The sequence below is a fragment of the Phasianus colchicus genome, chromosome 34, assembly GCF_987193195.1.
Source record: "Phasianus colchicus chromosome 34, bPhaCol1.hap1.1, whole genome shotgun sequence".
Classification (NCBI taxonomy): domain Eukaryota; kingdom Metazoa; phylum Chordata; class Aves; order Galliformes; family Phasianidae; genus Phasianus; species Phasianus colchicus.
The window spans coordinates 1,662,380-1,683,073 of record NC_143469.1 but is presented as its reverse complement, the minus strand read 5'-3'; the positions used below and the strand labels follow the sequence as shown (position 1 = coordinate 1,683,073).

Sequence of the window (20,694 nt, the reverse complement as noted above, 5' to 3'; positions counted from 1 at the left end):
CCACGTCCCCAACCCCATAGGGTCAGTGACGCCCAACCCCACAGGGCCCAGAACCTCAACCCCATGGGATCTAGGTCCTCAACCCTATTGATCCCATGTCCCCAACCCCATGGATCCCAGATCACACCACCCCATGGGTCCCACGTTCCCAACCCCATAGGGCCCAGAACCTCAACCCCATGGGATCTACGTCCTCAATCCTATTAGTCCTGTGTCCCCAACCCTATTGATCCCATGTCCCCAACCCCATGGATCCCAGATCCCACCACCCCATGGGTCCCACGTCCCCATCCCCATAGGGTCAGTGACGCCCAACCCCACATGGCCCAGAACCTCAATCCCATGGGATCTAGGTCCTCAACCCTATTGATCCCATGTCCCCAACCCCATGGGCCCCAGATCCCACCACCCCATGGGTCCCACGTCCCCAACCCCATAGGGTCAGTGACGCCCAACCCCGTAGGACCCAGAACCTCAACCCCATGGGATCTACGTCCTCAATCCTATTAGTCCTGTGTCCCCAACCCTATTGATCCCATGTCCCCAACCCCATGGATCCCAGATCACACCACCCCATGGGTCCCACGTTCCCAACCCCATAGGGCCCAGAACCTCAACCCCATGGGATCTAGGTCCTCAATCCTATTAGTCCTGTGTCCCCAACCCTATTGATCCCATGTCCCCAACCCCATGGATCCCAGATCCCACCACCCCATGGGTCCCACGTTCCCAACCCCATAGGGTCAGTGACGCCCAACCCCACATGGCCCAGAACCTCAATCCCATGGGATCTAGATCCTCAACCCTATTGATCCCCTGTCCCCAACCCCATGGGCCCCAGATCCCACCACCCTATGGGTCCCACGTCCCCAACCCCATAGGGTCAGTGAACCCCAACCCCACAGACCCACGTCTCTGACCCCACGGGACTCGAGTTCCCAATCCCATGTTACCCAGATCCCACAAACACATGGGATCCAGCTGTCCTGTTCCTATGGGATCGACGCCCCCCCAGCCCCATAAGATCCAGGTCCCTGACCCCATAAAACCGCGTCCCCCCCACACAGACCCTTCCCCACTGAGGAGTGCGATGGGGACGACGAAATCTACAGCGGTCTGTCGGACCTCATCGAGTGAGTGGGGGGAGTCGGGATCACTTTGTAGGGTTTGGGGGATGTTTGGGGCGGTTTGTGGGGTCGGTTTGTGGGGTTTGGAGGACACGTTGGGAGTGATTTGAGGCTCATTTTGTAGGGTTTGGGGCATATTTTGGGAGCTATTTTGATGCTATTTTGTAGGATTTGGGGGACATTTGGGGTGGTTTGGGGTATTTTTGGGGCAGTTGGTTTGTGGGGTTTGGAGGACATGTTGGGAGTGATTTGGGGTTTATTTTGTAGGGTTTGGGGGATGTTTGGGGTGGTTTGGGGTTATTTTGGGGCAGTTGGTTTGTGGGGTTTGGAGGACATGTTGGGAGTGATTTGGGGTCCATTTTGTAGGGTTTGGGGCATATTTGGGGTGGTTTGGGTTTATTTTGGGGCAGTTGGTTTGTGGGGTTTGGAGGACACATGAGTGATTTGGGGTGCTATTTTGTAGGGTTTGGGGGGTTATTTTGGGGCAGTTTGTGGGGTTGATCTGTGGGGTTTGGAGGACACGTTGGGAGTGATTTGGGGTCCATTTTGTAGGGTTTGGGGGATGTTTGGAGTGGTTTGGGGTTATTTTGTGGGGTTAGTTTGTGGGGTTGGTTTGTGGGGTTTGGAGGACACGTTGGGAGTGATTTGAGGCTCGTTTTGTAGGGTTTGGGGGATATTTTGGGAGCAATTTTGATGCTATTGTGTAGGATTTGGGGGATATTTGGGGTGGTTTGGGGTATTTTTGGGGCAGTTGGTTTGTGGGGTTTGGAGGACACGTTGGGAGTGATTTGGGGTCCATTTTGTAGGGTTTGGGGGATATTTGGGGTGGTCTGGGGTTGTTTTGGGGCTGGTTTGTGGGGTTGATTTGTGGGGTTTGGAGGACACGTTGGGAGTGATTTGGGGTTTATTTTGTAGGGTTTGGGGGATATTTTGGGTGGTTTGGGGGTTATTTTGGGGTTGGTTTGTGGGGTTGATTTGTGGGGTTTGGAGGACACGTTGGGAGTGATTTGGGGTTCATTTTGTAGGATTTGGGGGATGTTTGGAGTGGTTTGGGGTTATTTTGTGGGGTTAGTTTGTGGGGTTGGTTTATGGGGTTTGTAGGACACGTTGGGAGTGATTTGGGGCTCATTTTGTAGGGTTTGGGGCATATTTTGGGAGTGATTTTGTAGGATTTGGGGGATATTTGGGGTTATTTTGGGGCAGTTGGTTTGTGGGGTTTGGAGGACATGTTGGGAGTGATTTGGGGTTTATTTTGTAGGGTTTGGGGGATGTTTGGGGTGGTTTGGGGTTATTTTGGGGCAGTTGGTTTGTGGGGTTTGGAGGACATGTTGGGAGTGATTTGGGGTTCATTTTGTAGGATTTGGGAGATATTTTGGGAGCCATTTTGGAGTCACTTTGTAGGATTTGGGGGATATTTTGGGAGCCATTTTGGTTAAATTTTGTAGGATTTGAGGGTTATTTTGGGAGCCTTTCTGGCGTTATTTTGTAGGATTTGGGGAATATTTTGGGAGCCATTTTGGCATCACTTTGTAGGATTTGGGGGATATTTTGGAAGCCTTTTTGGCGTCACTTTGTAGGATTTGGGGGATATTTTGGAAGCCTTTCTGGCATTATTTTGTAGGATTTGGGGGTTATTTTGGGAGCCATTCTGGTGTCACTTTGTAGGATTTGGGGGATATTTTGGAAGCCATTCTGGTGTCACTTTGTAGGATTTGGGGGATATTTTGGAAGCCTTTTTGGCATCACTTTGTAGGATTTGGGGGATATTTTGGGAGCCATTTTGGCATCACTTTGTAGGATTTGGGGGATATTTTGGGAGCCATTTTGGCATCACTTTGTAGGATTTGGGGGTTATTTTGGGAGCCTATTTGGCATCACTTTGTAGGATTTGGGGGATATTTTGGGAACCATTCTGGTGTCACTTTGTAGGATTTGGGGGATATTTTGGGAGCCATTTTGGCATTGCTTTGTAGGATTTGGGGGATATTTTGGGAGCCATTTTGGCATCACTTTGTAGGATTTGGGGGATATTTTGGAAGCCTTTTTGGCGTCATTTTGTAGGATTTGGGGGATATCTTGGGAGCCATTTTGGTTAAATTTTGTAGGATTTGGGGGTTATTTTGGGAGCCATTTTGGCATCACTTTGTAGGATTTGGGGGATATTTGTTCTCAATTCGGGGAGCTCTGGGGGGGGGTTCTACCAACCTGTCCCCCCAACAGTGACACGGTGGAGGATGATGATGAACTCTACGACTGCGTCGAGGCCGAAGGGGACGACGGGGACGACATCTATGAGGACCTGATGAGGGTGGAGGTCCCCCCGTCCGCTGTGAGCCCCCAGACCCCGGCTGTAGGATCCCCATTTATGGGGTCACTGTCCCCCCACCCCCCTTTTTTTCCCCCCCCTGAGGACATGGGTTTCCCCCCCGCAGAGGGTGGAGGTGGACCGGAGGCACTGCTGCCTCCAGGAGTTGAGGCAGACGGAGGAAAAATACACGGAGACCCTCGAGTCCATCTGCACGGTGGGGGATTTGGGGTCACTTGGGGGGGGGGGGGGGATGTTATGGGGTCATGGGGGGGGTTATGGGGTCGTGGGAGGGTGTGGGGTCGTGGGAAGGTGTGGGGTCGTGGGGGGGTGGGGGGTTGTGGGGGGATATGGGGTTAAGGGAGGGGGTTGGGGAGTCATGAGGGGGTGTGGGGTGATGGGGGATATGGGGTCATGGGGGGTTTATGGGGTCATGGGAGGTGTAGGGTCATGGGGGAATAAGGGGTTAAGGGAGGGGGTTGGGGAGTCATGAGGGGGTGTGGGGTTGTGGGGGGATCTGGGGTCATGGGGGGGATCTGGGGTCATGGGGGGGATATGGGGTCATGGAGGGGTTTATGGGGTCATGGGGGGATCTGGGGTCATAAGAGGTATGGGGGAATTTGGAGTCATGGGGGAATATGGGGTCATGGGGGGATATGGGGTTGTGGGGGAATATGGGGTTGTGGGGGGGGGGGGGTCGTGGGGGAATATGGGGTTAAGGGAGGGGGTTGGGGAGTCATGAGGGGGTGTGGGGTGATGGGGGGATATGGGGTCATGGGGGGGGTTATGGGGTCATGGAGGGGTTTATGGGGTCATGGGGGGATCTGGGGTCATGGGGGGGTGTGGGGTCATGGGGGGATATGGGGTCATGGGGGGTGTGGGGTAGTGGGGGAATATGGGGTTAAGGGAGGGGGTTGGGGAGTCATGAGGGGGTGTGGGGTGATGGGGGGATATGGGGTCATGGGGGGGTTTATGGGGTCGTGGGAGGTGTAGGGTCATGGGGGAATATGGGGTTAAGGGAGGGGGTTGGGGAGTCATGAGGTGGTGTGGGGTGATGGGGGGGATATGGGGTCATGGGGGTTTTATGGGGTCATGGGGGGATCTGGGTCATGGGAGGTATGGGGGATATGGGGTGATGGGGGAGGATATGGGGTGATGAGGGGATATGGGGTCATGGGGGGTTATGGGGTTGGGAGGCGGTGTGGGGTGATGGGGGGATATGGGGTGATGGGGGGGGTTATGGGGTCATAGGAAGTACGGGGGGATATGGGGTCATGAGGGGGGTTATGGGGTGATGAGGGGGTGTGGGGCCATGGGGATATGGGGGATTTGGGATCACAGGGGGCTATGGGGGGATGTGGGGGATACGGGGTCCTGGGGAGACATGGGAGGGTATTTGGGGTCCTGGGTGGATATGGGGGCCGTGGGGCACTGGCACAAAGATCCCCAGTGCTCCCAGTGCTCCCAGTGCTCCTTCCCAGTGCTCCCAGTAACCCCAGTGCCCACAGCACTTCCTGCGGCCGCTGAGGCACTTCCTGCAGCCGCAGGACCTGGAGAGCATCTTCATCAACATCGAGGTGCCCAGTTACACCAGTAACCCCTCCCAGTGCTCCCAGTTACCCCTCCCCGTGTTCCCAGTATCCCTCCCTGGTCCCAGTAAACCCAGTTACCATTCCCAGTATCGCCCCAGTGCTTCCAGTTACTCTTCCCAGTGTTCCCAGCTACCCCTACCACTCCTCCCAGTGTCACCAGTAACAGCCCAGTGCTCCCAGTTACCCCTCCCAGTGCTCCCAGTATGCCCCCCTGGCCCCAGTAACCCCCAGTTACGCCTCCCAGTATCATCCCAGTGCTCCCAGTTACCCCTCCCAGTGTTCCCAGTATCCCTCCCTGGTCCCAGTAAACCCAGTTACCCCTCCCAGTGCTCCCAGTTACCCTTCCCAGCGTTCCCAGTATCCACCCTGGCGCCAGTAACCCCCCAGTTACCCCTCCCTGTGCTCCCAGTTACCCTTCCCAGTGTTCCCAGTATCCCTCCCTGGCCCCAGTAAATCCAGTTACCCTTCCCAGTATCATCTCAGTGCTCCCAGTTACTCCTCCCAGTGCTCCCAGTTACCCCTCCCAGTGTCCCCAGTATCCCTCCCTGGCTCCAGTAGCCCCCAGTTAATCCTCCCAGTGCTCCCAGTATCCCTTCCATTGCTCCCAGTTACCCCTCCCACTGCTTTCAGTTACCCCTCCCAGTGTTCCCAGTATCCCTCCCTGGTCCCAGTGAACCCAGTTACCCCTCCCAGTGCTCCCAGTTACCCTTCCCAGCGTTCCCAGTATCCCTCCCTGACCCCAGTAACCCCCAGTTACCCCTCCCATTGCTCCCAGTTACCTCTCCCAGTGTTCCCAGTATCCCTCCCTGGCCCCAGTAAATCCAGTTACCCTTCCCAGTATCATCTCAGTGCTCCCAGTTACTCCTCCCAGTGCTCCCAGTTACCCCTCCCAGTGTTCCCAGTATCCCTCCCTGGCTCCAGTAGCCCCCAGTTAATCCTCCCAGTGCTCCCAGTATCCCTTCCATTGCTCCCAGTTACCCCTCCCACTGCTTTCAGTTACCCCTCCCAGTGTTCCCAGTATCCCTCCCTGGTCCCAGTAAACCCAGTTACCCCTCCCAGTGCTCCCAGTTACCCTTCCCAGCGTTCCCAGTATCCACCCCGGCGCCATCAACCCCCCAGTTACCCCTCCCAGTGCTCCCAGTTACACCTCCCAGTGTTCCCAGTATCCACCCTGGCGCCAGTAACCCCCCAGTTACCCCTCCCAGTGCTCCCAGTTACACCTCCCAGTGTTCCCAGTATCCACCCTGGCGCCAGTAACCCCCCAGTTACCCCTCCCAGTGCTCCCAGTTACTCCTCCCAGTACTCCCAGTACCATCCTCCCTTCCCTGTAACCACATTGTTGGGATCCCAAAGTGGGGGGGGGGAACTCAAACGGGGTCTTTGGGGGTGGGGGGACCCATTTTGCCCCTGACCCCCCCCCACCTCGTATCCCACCCCCCAGGAGCTGCTGCAGCTGCACCGCCTCTTCCTGGGAGAACTACGGGGGGCACTGGGGGGTCCCGGGGGGGGTCGAGGTCTGCCCCCCCTCTTCCTGGCCTACAAGGAGAGGTGAGGGATGGGGTGGGGGGGGGTCCTGAGGGGTTGCTGGGGGGGCACTGGGGGATGGTAGGGGGCACTGGTGGATACTGGGGGGCACTGGGGGATGTTCTGGGGGCACTGGGCTGAGGGGGGGTTCTGGGGGGGCAATGGGGGGGGGTTCTGAGGGAATGGGGGGCACTGAGAGGGGGTCTTGCAGGACACTGGGGGACACTGGAGGGGGTCCTGGGGGGCGCTGGGGGGCACTGGGGGGCACTGGGGGGGGGGTTTTGGGGGGCAATGGGGGGGGGGTTCTGAGGGAATGGGGGGGGTTCTGAGAGGGGTCTTGGAGGACACTGGAGGGGGGGGTCGTGAGGGGGCACTGGGGGCACTGGGGGGCACTGAGAGGGGGTCCTGGGGGGCACTGGGGGGGACTGGGGGGGTCCTGAGAGGTACCAGGGGGCCCTGGGGGGCACTGGGGGACACTGGGGGGGTCCTGAGGGGTACCAGGGGGCACTGGGGGGCACTGGGGGGGGAAGTAGTGGGGGAATGAGGGGGGGGGTCCTGAGAGGGGGTGCTGGGGAGCACTGAGAGACACTGGGGGGGCACTGGGGATATCCTGGGGGGCTCTGGTGGACACTGGGTGGGGGGTCCGGGGGGGCACTGGGGGATGGTAGAAGGCACTGGTGGATACTGGGGGGGAACTGGGGGATGTTCTGGGGGCACTGGGCTGAGGGGGGGTTCTGGGGGGGCAATGGGGGGGGGTTCTGAGGGAATGGGGGGGGTTCTGAGAGGGGGGTCTTGGAAGACACTGGGGGGGGGGTCGTGATGGGGCACTGGGGGCACTGGGGGGCACTGAGAGGGGGTCCTGGGGGGCACTGGGGGGCACTGGGGGGCTCGTGAGGGGTACCGGGGGGGCACTGGAGGGCACTGAGAGGGGTCACTGGGGGGGCAATGGGGGGGGGCTCTGCGGGAATGGGGTTCTTGGAGGGCACTGGAGGACACTAGGGGGGGGGGGGGGTTCTGAGGGGTACCAAGGGGTATTGGGGGGCACTGGGGGGCACTGAGAGGGGGTCCTGGGGGGCACAGGGGGACACTGGGGGGGTCCTGAGGGGTACCAGGGGGCACTGGGGGACATTGGGGGGCACTGAGTGGGGGTCCTGGGGGGCACTGGGGGACACTGGGAGGGACTGGGGGGGAAGCAGTGGGGGAATGAGGGGGGGGGGGTCCTGAGAGGGGGTGCTGGGGAGCACTGGGGGGCACTGGGGGGGGCACTGGGGATCTCCTGGGGGGCTCTGGTGGACACTGGGTGGGGGGTCCGGGGGGGCACTGTTGGATGGTAGAGGGGACTGGTGGATACTGGGGGGGAACTGGGGGATGTTCTGGGGGCATTGGGCTGAGGGGGGGTTCTGGGGGGGCAATGGGAGGGGGGTTCTGAGGGAATGGGGGGGGTTCTGAGAGGGGGTCTTGGAAGACACTGGGGGGGGGGGTCGTGAGGGGGCACTGGGGGCACTGGGGGGCACTGAGAGGGGATCCTGGGGGGGCAACGGGGGGGTGCTCTGCGGGAATGGGGTTCTTGGAGGGTACTGGAGGACACTGGGGTGGGGGGGGGTTCTGAGGGGTACCAAGGGGTATTGGGGGGCATTGGGGGGCACTGATAGGGGGTCCTGGGGGGACTTGAAGGGCACTGGGGGGGTCCTGAGAGTGACCAGGGGGCACTGGGGGGCACTGAGGGGGGGTCCTGGGGGGCACTGGGGGGCACTGGGGGGGTCCTGAGGGGTACCAGGGGGCACTGGGGGACATTGGGGGGCACTGAGTGGGGGTCCTGGGGGGACTTGGAGGGCACTGGGGGGGTCCTGAGAGTGACTGGGGGGCACTGGGGGGCACTGAGGGGGGGTCCTGGGGGGCACTGAGGGGCACTGGGGGGGTCTTGGTAAGGGGGGGGTCCCTGGGTAGGGGGCAGGTGGGTGCAGTGGTGGGTTGGGGGGGGGATTTTTGGGGGGAATATTTGTAGTCCAGCTGGGGGGGGGTCCTCTGGGGTCCAATCCCGTCTATTTTGGGTCAATTTCTGCCCATTTTGGGTCTGATTTCAGGTCTGATTTCATTTCAATTTTGAGTGCATTTCTGTCCATTTTTGGTCTGATTTCAGGTCTGATTTTGGGTCAATTTCTGTCCATTTTTGGTCTGATTTCAGGTCTGATTTTGGGTCAATTTCTGCCCATTTTGGGTCCGATTTCAGGTCCAATTTGGGGTCTATTTTGGGTCAATTTCTGCCCATTTTGGGTCTGATTTCAGGTCCAATTTGGGGTCTATTTTGGGTCCATTTCTGCCCATTTTGGGATTTGATTTTAGGTCCAATTTTGGGTCAGTTTTGAGTTAATTTTTGCCCATTTTGGATCTGATTTCATTTCAATTTTCAGTGCATTTCTGTCCACTTTGGGTCTGATTTTTGGTCAATTTCTGATCATTTTTCCCAATTTTTTTTTTTTTTTGTCTGATTTGGGAATTATTTTGGGTCCATTTCTACCTGTTTGGGGTCTGATTTCATGATCTGATTTTGGGTCCATTTCTGCCCATTTTTGGTCCAATTTTGGGTCCTAATCCACCCATTTTCGATTCCATTCCATCCATTTGGGATCCGGCGCCATTTTGGGGTCATTTTGGGCTGATTTGGGCACTTTTGGCCCCGCAGGTTCCTCCTGTATGGCCGCTACTGCAGTCAGGTGGAGGCGGCGGCGCGGAGATTGGATCAGCTCTCATCCGGAACCGACATCCGCATGAAGCTGCAGGTGGGCACTGGGAGCACTGGGAGCACTGGGAGCACTGGGAGGGGATACTGGGAGCACTGGAGGTGTTACTGGGCTGATACTGGGAGCACTGGGAGCACTGGGAGGGGATACTGGGAGCACTGGCAGAGGTTACTGGGAGCACTGGAGGTGTTACTGGGCTGATACTGGGAGCACTGGGAGCACTGGGAGCACTGGGAGGGGATACTGGGAGCACTGGCAGAGGTTACTGGGAGCACTGGAGGTGTTACTGGGCTGATACTGGGAGCACTGGGAGTGTTGGGAGAGTTAGGTGTGCTGGGAATCCTGACCCTTTTGACCCCCCCCGTGACCCCATGACCCCTTCCTGACCCCGTGACCCTTTCCTGACCCCGTGACCCCATGACCTCCATGACCCCCACACATCTCCCCACATCCCCACACCCCTTCTGCCCCCACAACTCCCCGCATCCCCCCAACCCTTCTGACCCCACTGTGACCCCATGACCCTTTCCTGACCCCATGACCCCCCATGACCCCCATGACGACCCCAAATCACCCCACATCCCCCACACCCCTTCTGCCCCCACAACCCCCCCCACCCCCCTGACCCTTCTGACCCCGCCGTGACCCCATGACCCTTTCCTGACCCCATGACCCTTTCCTGACCCCGTGACCCCCCCGTGACCCCCATGACAACCCCAAAACGCCCCACATCCCCCACACCCCTTCTGCCCCCACAACCCCCCCTATCCCCCCTGACCCTTCTGACCCCACCGTGACCCCATGACCCTTTCCTGACCCCGTGACCCCATGACCCCCATGACAACCCCAAAACGCCCCACATCCCCACACCCCTTCTGCCCCCACAACCCCCCCCACCCCCCTGACCCTTCTGACCCCGCCGTGACCCCGTGACCCCTTCCTGACCCCGTGACCCCCCCGTGACCCCGTGACCCCCCCAGGAATGCTCCCAGAGAGCCAACAACGGGCGCTTCTCCCTGCGGGATCTCCTGATGGTGCCGATGCAGCGGGTGCTGAAGTATCACCTCCTGCTGCAGGTCAGTGCTGGGTGGGGGGAACAAATTGGGGAGGGGGGGAGGGGTCCATCTGGGGACACCTGGGACATCCCAGGGACACCTGGGTCTCTTGGGGACACCTGAGTCCTTTTGGGGTGGGGGACACCAAGGTCCTTTGGGGACATCTGGGTCCTTTGGGGTCACCTGGGTCCTTTTGGGGGTGGGGGACACCAAGGTCCTTTGGGGACATCTGGGTCCTTTGGGGTCACCTGGGTCCTTTTGGGGTGGGGGACACTTGGGTCCTTTGGGGACAGCTGGGTCCTTTTGGGGTGGGGGACACCTGCGTCCTTTGGGGACAGCTGGGTCCTTTTGGGGTTGGGGACACCAAGGTCCTTTAGGGACACTTGGGTCCTTTTGGGGTGGGGGACACCAAGGTCCTTTGGGGACATCTGAGTCTTTTGGGGTCACCTGGGTCCTTTTGGGGGTGGGGGACACCTGGGTCCTTTGGGGACATCTTGGTCCTTTTGGGGGTGGGGGACACCTGGGTCCTTTAGGGACACTTGGGTCCTTTTGGGGTGGGGGACACCAAGGTCTTTTGGGGATATCTGGGTCCTTTGGGGTCACCTGAGCCCTGTTGGGATGGGGGACACCAAGGTCCTTTGGGGACACCTGGGTCCTTTTGGGGCTGGGGGACACCCAGGTCTTTTGGGGTCACCTGAGTCCTTTTGAGGTGGGGAACACCAAGGTCCTTTGGGGACATCTGGGTCCTTTGGAGATGGAAGGGGACACCTGGGCCCCATTGGGGACACCTGGGTCCTTTTGGGGTGAGGACATCCAGATCCTTTGGGTACAACTGGGTCCTTTTGGGGTCACCTGGGTCCTTCTGGGGTAGGGGACACCTGGGTCCTTTTGGGGTGGGGGACACCTGGGTCCTTTCAGGGGTGTAGGGGACATCTGGGTTCCTTGGGGACAGAAAGGAAGACGTGGGTCCTTTTGGGGTGGGGGGCACCTGGATCTCTTGGGGTCACCTGGGTCCCTTGGGGACAGATGTGCCCCCCCTCCAACTTCTGACCTGTCATCCCCACCCCCCACCCCATAGGAGCTGGTGAAGCTGACGCCGGATCCATCAGAGAGGGAGAGGCTGCGGGCGGCGCTGGATGCCATGAGGGTGGGGGGTCGTGGGGGGGGTCCTGGGCAAAGGCAAAGAAGGGGGGTCCTGGAAGCCAAGAGGGGGTCCTTGGGGACAAAGAGGGGGGTCCTTGTGGGGTCCTGAGGCATCTGGAATATCGTCGAGGGGGGGTGGGGTTTTGAGGGGATCTGGGGGAATTCTGGGGGGGGGGTCTTGAGGGGTCCTGAGGGGTCTGGGAGAGTTCTGGGGGGTCTTGAGGGATCCTGAGGGCAACTGGGAGAGTTCTGGGAGGGGGGTCTTATGGGGTCTTGGGGGCGGGGGGGGTCTTGAATGCATTCTGATGGGATGCTGAGGGGTCCTGAGGGGCTTTGGGGTGGTCTTGGGGACCTGGGGGCTCCTATGAAGATACAGGGGGGTCTTGGAGGGGGTCTGGTGGAGGGAAGGGGTGGTCCTGAGGGGTCGAATGGGGGTCGTGGGGGGTCTTGGGGCACCCTGAAGGTTCTGGGGAATGTGAGAGTGTCACGGGGTGGGGGGTGGAGGGTCTTTGGGGTCTCCTGAGCAAGTCTTTGGGGTCCGTGGGGGTGGGGGTTGTCTGACTGCTGTCCTCCCCCCCCCCCAACACCCCCCCTTTCCTCCCAGGACCTGGCACAGTGCGTCAATGAGGTCAAACGGGACAACGAGACCCTAAAGCAGCTCACCAGCATCCAGCTCTGCCTCCACAACATGGTGAGACCCCCGACCCCCAATAAATCAACCCCCCCCTCCGATAAAACAACCCTCCACCCCAATAAATCAACCCCCCCCGCCCCCCATTATGTCACCTCCAAACTCCCTGACACCCCCCAGACTTTCCTCATCACTCTGGGTGTCCACGACGTCCCCCCTCCCTAAATCCTTGGGACCCTATTGTCCCCCCTGTCCCCCCCCCCTCCATTCATCCCATTGTTGTCCACCACAGCCCCAGTCCTTGGCTCAGTTCGGGCGCCCCAAAATCGATGGGGAGCTGAAGGTGTGCAGCAGTGAGAGGCGCTCCAAGGCGGACAGGTGGGACAGGGGACAGCGAGGGGACATGGGGACAGTAATGGGAATAACGTGGGGACACCACGGGGATATGGGGACAGCGGTGGGAATGTCATCAGGAACACCACGGCGGGGGGGGAGGGGGGGAATTCGTGGGGACAGCAGTGGGAATGTCATCATTGAGCATCGTGGGATGTGGGGACAGACATGGGGACGCCATGGGGACATGAGGACACCCATGGGGACATCAATACGGACATCTTGGAAAGACCATGGGGACACCAGAAAGAACATCATGGAAGGACCAGGGGGACACAGGGACACCCATGGGGACACTATAAAGGACATCGTGACAACACCACGAGGACATGAGGACACCCATGGGGACATCAGTGGGGGAGCACCACAGGGACATGGGGACATCAATAGGAACATCACGGAAACACCTCAGGGACATGGGGACACCCATGAGGACACCAATAGGGACATCTTGGAAAGACCATGGGGACATGGGGACACCCACAGGGACATGAATAGGGACATCTTGGAAAGACCATGGGGACATGGGGACACCCACAGGGACATGAATAGGGACATCTTGGAAAGACCATGGGGACATGGGGACACCCACGGGGACACCAATAGGGACATCTTGGAAAGACCACAGGGACATGGGGACACCAGGAGTAACATCCTGGAAACACCATGGGGACACCCATGGGGACATCAATAGGGACATCTTGGAAAGACCATGGGAACATGGGGACACCCATGGGGACACCAATAGGGACATCTTGGAAAGACCACAGGGACATGGGGACACCAGAAAGAACATCATGGAAGGACCAGGGGGACATGGGGACACCCATGGGGACACCATAAAGGACATCGTGACAACACCACGGGGATATGGGGACACCCACGGGGACACCAATAGGGACGTTGTGGAAACACCACGGGGACACCAGCAGGGACACCCCAGGGATGCTGTGGGGTGTGGGGTGGCCCTTGGTGACCCTTCAGTGTCACTGTCCCCAGGTACGGGTTCCTCCTGGACAAGGCTCTGATCATCTGCAAGCGCCGTGGGGACGCTTACGAGGCCAAGGATGTCGTGGATCTACAGAGCCACCAACTGAGGGACAGTGGCCTCGGGCCCAGGGATGGCAAGAAGGTACCATGGGAGCCAGGTGGTGGCCAGGTTTGGTGGCCACGAGTGTCCAAATTTAGTGGCCCCAAGCGTCAGCGTCCTTGGTGGCCCCAAATCTCCACATTTGGTGGCCCCAAGCATCCAGATTCTTGGTGGCTTCTTTGAAATCTGGTGGCCCCAAGTGTCCTGATTTAGTGGCCTCAAGTGTCAGGGTCCTTGGTGGCCCCGAGTATCCAGATTTGGTGGCCCCAAGCACCCAAATCCTTGGTGGCCCCATTGAAGTCTGGTGGCTCCAAGTGTCCAGATCCTTGCTGGCCACAAATCTCCAAATCTGATCTCAATCCCACAGCTCCTTGGTGGCCACACTGGGGACTGGTGGCCCCAGATGTCCAGATCTAGTGGCCCCAAGTGTCAGGGTCCTCAGTGGCCCCAAGTACCCAGATCTGGTGGCCCCAATCTCTCTTTTCCTGGTGGCCACACTGAAGTCTGGTGGCCCCAAATGTCCAGATCTGGTGGCCCAAACACCCAGCTCTTGGTGGTTTCATTGAAATCTGGTGGCCCCAAGTGTCCTGATTTAGTGGCCTCAAGTGTCAGGGTCCTTGGTGACCCCAAGTGTCCAGATTTGGTGGCCCCAAGCACCCAAATTCTTGATGGCCCCATTGAAGTCTGGTGGCTCCAAGTGTCCAGATCCTTGCTGGCCACAAATCTCCAAATCTGATCTCAATCCCACAGCTCCTTGGTGGCCACACTGGGGACTGGTGGCCCCAGATGTCCAGATCTAGTGGCCCCAAGTGTCAGGGTCCTCAGTGGCCCCAAGTACCCAGATCTGGTGGCCCCAATCTCTCTTTTCCTGGTGGCCACACTGAAGTCTGGTGGCCCCAAATGTCCAGATCTGGTGGCCCAAACACCCAGCTCTTGGTGGTTTCATTGAAATCTGGTGGCCCCAAGTGTCCTGATTTAGTGGCCTCAAGTGTCAGGGTCCTTGGTGACCCCAAGTGTCCAGATTTGGTGGCCCCAAGCACCCAAATTCTTGATGGCCCCATTGAAGTCTGGTGGCTCCAAGTGTCCAGATCCTTGCTGGCCACAAATCTCCAAATCTGATCTCAATCCCACAGCTCCTTGGTGGCCACACTGGGGACTGGTGGCCCCAGATGTCCAGATCTAGTGGCCCCAAGTGTCAGAGTCCTCAGTGGCCCCAAGTACCCAGATCTGGTGGCCCCAATCTCTCTTTTCCTGGTGGCCACACTGAAGTCTGGTGGCCCCAAATGTCCGCATCTGGTGGCCCAAACACCCAGCTCTTGGTGGCTTCATTGAAATCTGGTGGCCCCAAGTGTCCTGATTTAGTGGCCTCAAGTGTCGGGGTCCTTGGTGGCCCTGAGTATCCAGATTTGGTGGCCCCAAGCACCCAAATCCTTGGTGGCCCTGTTGAAGTCTTGTGGCTCCAAGTGTCCAGGTCCTTGCTGGCCACAAATCTCCAAATCTGATCTCAATCCCACAGCTACCTGGTGGCCACACTGGGGACTGGTGGCCCCAGATGTCCAGATCTAGTGGCCCCAAGTGTCAGAGTCCTCAGTGGCCCCAAGTACCCAGATCTGGTGGCCCCAATCTCTCTTTTCCTGGTGGCCACACTGAAGTCTGGTGGCCCCAAATGTCCGCATCTGGTGGCCCAAACACCCAGCTCTTGGTGGCTTCATTGAAATCTGGTGGCTCCAAGTGTCCTGATTTAGTGGCCTCAAGTGTCGGGGTCCTTGGTGGCCCTGAGTGTCCAGATTTGGTGGCCCCAAGCACCCGAATCCTTGGTGGCCCCATGGGAGTCTGGTGACCACAAGTGTCCAGATCCGGTGATCTCAATCACACAGATCCTTGGTAGCCCCACTGGGGACTGGTGGCCCCAAATATCCACATCTGGTGGCCCAAACACCCAGCTCTTGGTGGCTTCATTGAAATCTGGTGGCCCCAAGTGTCTTGATTTAGTGGCCTCAAGTGTCGGGGTCCTTGGTGGCCCTGAGTGTCCAGATTTGGTGGCCCCAAGCACCCAAATCCTTGGTGGCCCCATGGGAGTCTGGTGACCACAAGTGTCCAGATCCAGTGATCTCAATCACACAGCTTCTTGGTAGCCCCACTGGGAACTGGTGGCCCCAAATGTCCAGATCTGGTGGCCCAAACACCCAGCTCTTGGTGGCTTCATTGAAATCTGGTGGCCCCAAGTGTCCTGATTTAGTGGCCTCAAGTGTCAGGGTCCTTGGTGACCCCAAGTGTCCAGATTTGGTGGCCCCAAGCACCCAAATCCTTGGTGGCCCCATTGAAGTCTGGTGGCTCCAAGTGTCCAGATCCTTGCTGGCCACAAATCTCCAAATCTGATCTCAATCCCACAGCTCCTTGGTGGCCACACTGGGGACTGGTGGCCCCAAATGTCCAGATCTAGTGGCCCCAAGTGTCAGGGTTCTCAGTGGCCCAAAGTACCCAGATCTGGCGACCCCAATCTCTCCTTTCCTGGTGGCCACACTGAAGTCTGGTGGCCCCAAATGTCCACATCTGGTGGCCCAAACACCCAGCTCTTGGTGGTTTCATTGAAATCTGGTGGCCCCAAGTGTCCTGATTTAGTGGCCTCAAGTGTCAGGGTCCTTGGAGGCCCCAAGTGTCCAGATTTGGTGGCCCCAAGCACCCAGATCCTTGGTGGCCCCATTGGAGTCTGGTGACCACAAGTGTCCAGATCCAGTGATCTCAATCCTACAGCTTCTTGGTAGCCCCACTGGGAACTGGTGGCCCCAAATGTCCAGATCTGGTGGCCCAAACACCCAGCTCTTGGTGGCTTCATTGAAATCTGGTGGCCCCAAGTGTCTTGATTTAGTGGCCTCAAGTGTCAGGGTCCTTGGTGACCCCAAGTGTCCAGATTTGGTGGCCCCAAGCACCCAAATCCTTGGTGGCCCCATTGGAGTCTGGTGGCTCCAAGTGTCCAGATCCTTGCTGGCCACAAATGTCCAGATCTGATCTCAATCCCACAGCTCCTTGGTGGCCACACTGGGGACTGGTGGCCCCAAATGTCCAGATCTAGTGGCCCCAAGTGTCAGGGTTCTCGGTGGCCCAAAGTACCCAGATCTGGCGACCCCAATCTCTCCTTTCCTGGTGGCCACACTGAAGTCTGGTGGCCCCAAATGTCCACATCTGGTGGCCCAAACACCCAGCTCTTGGTGGTTTCATTGAAATCTGGTGGCCCCAAGTGTCCTGATTTAGTGGCCTCAAGTGTCAGGGTCCTTGGTGGCCCCGAGTATCCAGATTTGGTGGCCCCAAGCACCCAAATCCTTGGTGGCCCCATTGAAGTCTGGTGGCTCCAAGTGTCCAGATCCTTGCTGGCCACAAATGTCCAGATCTGATCTCAGTCCCACAGCTACCTGGTGGCCACACTGGGGACTGGTGGCCCCAGATGTCCAGATCTAGTGGCCCCAAGTGTCAGGGTCCTCAGTGGCCCCAAGTACCCAGATCTGGTGGCCCCAATCTCTCTTTTCCTGGTGGCCACACTGAAGTCTGGTGGCCCCAAATGTCCAGATCTGGTGGCCCAAACACCCAGCTCTTGGTGGTTTCATTGAAATCTGGTGGCCCCAAGTGTCCTGATTTAGTGGCCTCAAGTGTCAGGGTCCTTGGTGACCCCAAGTGTCCAGATTTGGTGGCCCCAAGCACCCAAATCCTTGATGGCCCCATTGAAGTCTGGTGGCTCCAAGTGTCCAGATCCTTGCTGGCCACAAATCTCCAAATCTGATCTCAATCCCACAGCTCCTTGGTGGCCACACTGGGGACTGGTGGCCCCAGATGTCCAGATCTAGTGGCCCCAAGTGTCAGAGTCCTCAGTGGCCCCAAGTACCCAGATCTGGTGGCCCCAATCTCTCTTTTCCTGGTGGCCACACTGAAGTCTGGTGGCCCCAAATGTCCGCATCTGGTGGCCCAAACACCCAGCTCTTGGTGGCTTCATTGAAATCTGGTGGCCCCAAGTGTCCTGATTTAGTGGCCCCAAGTGTCGGGGTCCTTGGTGGCCCCAAGTATCCAGATTTGGTGGCCCCAAGCACCCAAATCCTTGGTGGCCCCATGGGAGTCTGGTGACCACAAGTGTCCAGATCCGGTGATCTCAATCCCACAGCTCCTTGGTAGCCCCACTGGGGACTGGTGGCCCCAGATGTCCAAATCTACTGGCCCCAAGTGTCAGGGTCCTCAGTGGCCCCAAATGTCCAGATCTGGTGGCCCCAATCTCCCTGTTCCTGGTTGCCCCATTGAAGTCTGGTGTCCCCAGACACCCAACTCTTGGTGGCCCCATTGAAACTCGGTGGCCACCCCACATGTCTGATCCTTGCTGACCCCACAGTGGTCCCACACCTTCCTGCTCATCAACACGGCCGGGCTGCAGGGCTACGAACTCTTCTTCAAGACACGTGAGCTGAAGAAGAAGTGGCTGGAACAGTTCGAGATGGCCCTGTAGGTGACCCCACAACATCGGGACCGGTGGGGGGATGCGCCCCACTGTGGGGTTGGTTGCCCCTATGGGGGTCGAGTTGCCCCTTCAAGGCCCCCCCTCCCCCCTACCCCCCTCATTTTTTACCAGCTCCAACATCTTCCCGGAGCACGCCCTGGCGGATGGACACGACTTCCAGATGTTCTCCTTTGAGGACACCACATCCTGTAGGGCCTGCCAGATGCTGCTGAGGTAGGGGGGGCAATGGGGTGGGCTGGGGGAGCGTTAGGGGATGGGGAAGGTCCCAGAGGTGGGGTGAGATCTTTGGGGGGGGTTAAGGATGGGGTAGTTTGGGGTCTGGGTGGGTGAAGGATTGGGGTGAAGGTTGGGTGGGTCAAGGATTGGGGTGGATTTTGGGGGGGCTCAAAGATTGGGGTGAAGGTTGGGTGGGTTTAGGATTGGGGTGGAGTTTGGGGGCTCAAAGATTGGGGTGAAGTTTGGGTGGGTTTAGGATTGGGGTGGCATTTTTGGTGAGGCTCAAAGATTTGGGTTTAGGTTGGGTGGGTTTAGGATTGGGTGGATTTTGGGGTGTGAAGTTTGGGTGGGTTTAGGATTGGGGTGGAATTTGGGGAGGCTCAAAGATTGGGGTGAAGGTTGGGTGGGTTTAGGATTGGGGTGGAGTTTGGGGGGGCTCAAAGATTGGGGTGAAGGTTGGGTGGGTTTAGGATTGGGGTGGATTTTGGGGGCTCAAAGATTTGGGTTTAGGTTGGGTGGGTTTAGGATTGGGGTGGCATTTTTGGGGGGCTCAAAGATTGGGGTGAAGGTTGGGTGGGTTTAGGATTGGGGTGGAGTTTGGGGGCTCAAGATTGGGGTGAAGGTTGGGTGGGTTTAGGATTGGGGTGGAATTTGGGGGCTCAAAGATTTGGGTTTAGGTTGGGTGGGTTTAGGGTTGGGGTGGCATTTTGGGGGGGCTCAAAGATTGGGGTGAAGTTTGGGTGGGTTTAGGATTGGGGTGGAGTTTTGGTGAGGCTCAAAGATTTGGGTTTAGGTTGGGTGGGTTTAGGATTGGGTGGATTTTGGGGTGTGAAGTTTGGGTGGGTTTAGGATTGGGGTGGAATTTGGGGAGGCTCAAGGATTGGGGTGGACTTTGGATGGGTTTAGTATTGGGGTGGATTTTGGGGGGGCTCAAGATTGGGGTGAAGGTTGGGTGGGTCAAGGATTGGGGTGGCATTTTTGGGGGGCTCAAAGATTGGGGTGAAGGTTGGGTGGGTTTAGGATTGGGGTGGAATTTGGGGGCTCAAAGATTGGGGTGACGGTTGGGTGGGTTTAGGATTGGGGTGGAGTTTGGGGGCTCAAAGATTGGGGTGAAGGTTGGGTGGGTTTAGGATTGGGGTGGAGTTTGGGGGGGGCTCAAAGATTGGGGTGAAGGTTGGGTGGGTTTAGGATTGGGGTGGATTTTGGGGGGGCTCAAAGATTGGGGTGAAGGTTGGGTGGGTTTAGGATTGGGGTGGAATTTGGGGGCTCAAAGATTGGGGTGACGGTTGGGTGGGTTTAGGATTGGGGTGGAATTTGGGGGCTCAAAGATTGGGGTGAAGGTTGGGTGGGTTTAGGATTGGGGTGGAGTTTGGGGGGGCTCAAGATTGGGGTGAAGGTTGGGTGGGTTTAGGATTGGGGTGGAATTTGGGGGCTCAAAGATTGGGGTGAAGGTTGGGTGGGTTTAGGATTGGGGTGGAATTTGGGGGCTCAAAGATTGGGGTGACGGTTGGGTGGGTTTAGGATTGGGGTGGAGTTTGGGGGCTCAAAGATTGGGGTGAAGGTTGGGTGGGTTTAGGATTGGGTGGATTTTGGGGACTCAAAGATTGGGGTGGACTTTGGATGGGTTTAGGATTGGGGTGGAGGTTTGGGGGTTTTGGTATTGGGGTGAAATTGGGGGGGGTCAGGGATTGAAGACTGGGGGAGGGTTAGGATTGGGGTGGACTTTGGATGGGATGGGTTTAGGATTGGGGTGGAGTTTGGGGGGGCTCAAAGATTGGGGTGAAGTTTGAGTGGGTTTAGGATTGGGGTGAAACTTAGCAGGGATTGAAGACTGGGGGAGGGTTAGGATTGGGGTGAATTTTGGGGAGGCTGAAAGATTGGGGTGACGGTTGGATGGGTTTAGGATTGGGGTGGAGTTTGGGGGCTCAAAGATTGGGGTGGACTTTGGATGGGTTTAGGATTGGGGTGGATTTTGGGGGGGCTCAAAGATTGGGTGAAGGTTGGGTGGGTTTAGGATTGGGGTGGATTTTGGGGACTCAAAGATTGGGGTGGACTTTGGATGGGTTTAGGATTGGGGTGGAGTTTTGGGGGTTTTGGTATTGGGGTGAAATTGGGGGGGGTCAGGGATTGAAGACTGGGGGAGGGTTAGGATTGGGGTGGACTTTGGATGGGATGGGTTTAGGATTAGGGTGAATTTTGGGGAGGCTGAAAGATTGGGGTGGACTTTGTATGGGTTTAGGATTGGGGTGGAGTTTGGGGGCTCAAAGATTGGGGTGGACTTTGGATGCGTTTAGGATTGGGGTGGATTTTGGGGGGGCTCAAAGATTGGGGTGAAGGTTGGGTGGGTTTAGGATTGGGGTGAGGCCAAAGTGAATGGGG

At 58.0% G+C, this 20,694-nt stretch overlaps 1 protein-coding gene across 1 annotated transcript in view; it reads left to right on the top strand.

Annotated features, from left to right (window-relative positions):
• The window catches only part of VAV1 (vav guanine nucleotide exchange factor 1), a 33,729-nt gene that overhangs the window by 6,702 nt on the left and 6,333 nt on the right, over window positions 1-20,694 (top strand). The window contains exons 4-16 of the mRNA XM_090128821.1: window positions 1,068-1,133; window positions 3,348-3,456; window positions 3,560-3,649; window positions 4,941-5,009; window positions 6,466-6,572; window positions 9,232-9,328; window positions 10,270-10,365; window positions 11,423-11,491; window positions 12,092-12,178; window positions 12,411-12,496; window positions 13,511-13,643; window positions 17,974-18,083; window positions 18,211-18,312. Coding sequence (XP_089984947.1) covers window positions 1,068-1,133; window positions 3,348-3,456; window positions 3,560-3,649; window positions 4,941-5,009; window positions 6,466-6,572; window positions 9,232-9,328; window positions 10,270-10,365; window positions 11,423-11,491; window positions 12,092-12,178; window positions 12,411-12,496; window positions 13,511-13,643; window positions 17,974-18,083; window positions 18,211-18,312 — 1,221 coding nt within the window. The remainder of the gene's footprint in view (window positions 1-1,067; window positions 1,134-3,347; window positions 3,457-3,559; window positions 3,650-4,940; window positions 5,010-6,465; window positions 6,573-9,231; window positions 9,329-10,269; window positions 10,366-11,422; window positions 11,492-12,091; window positions 12,179-12,410; window positions 12,497-13,510; window positions 13,644-17,973; window positions 18,084-18,210; window positions 18,313-20,694) is intronic.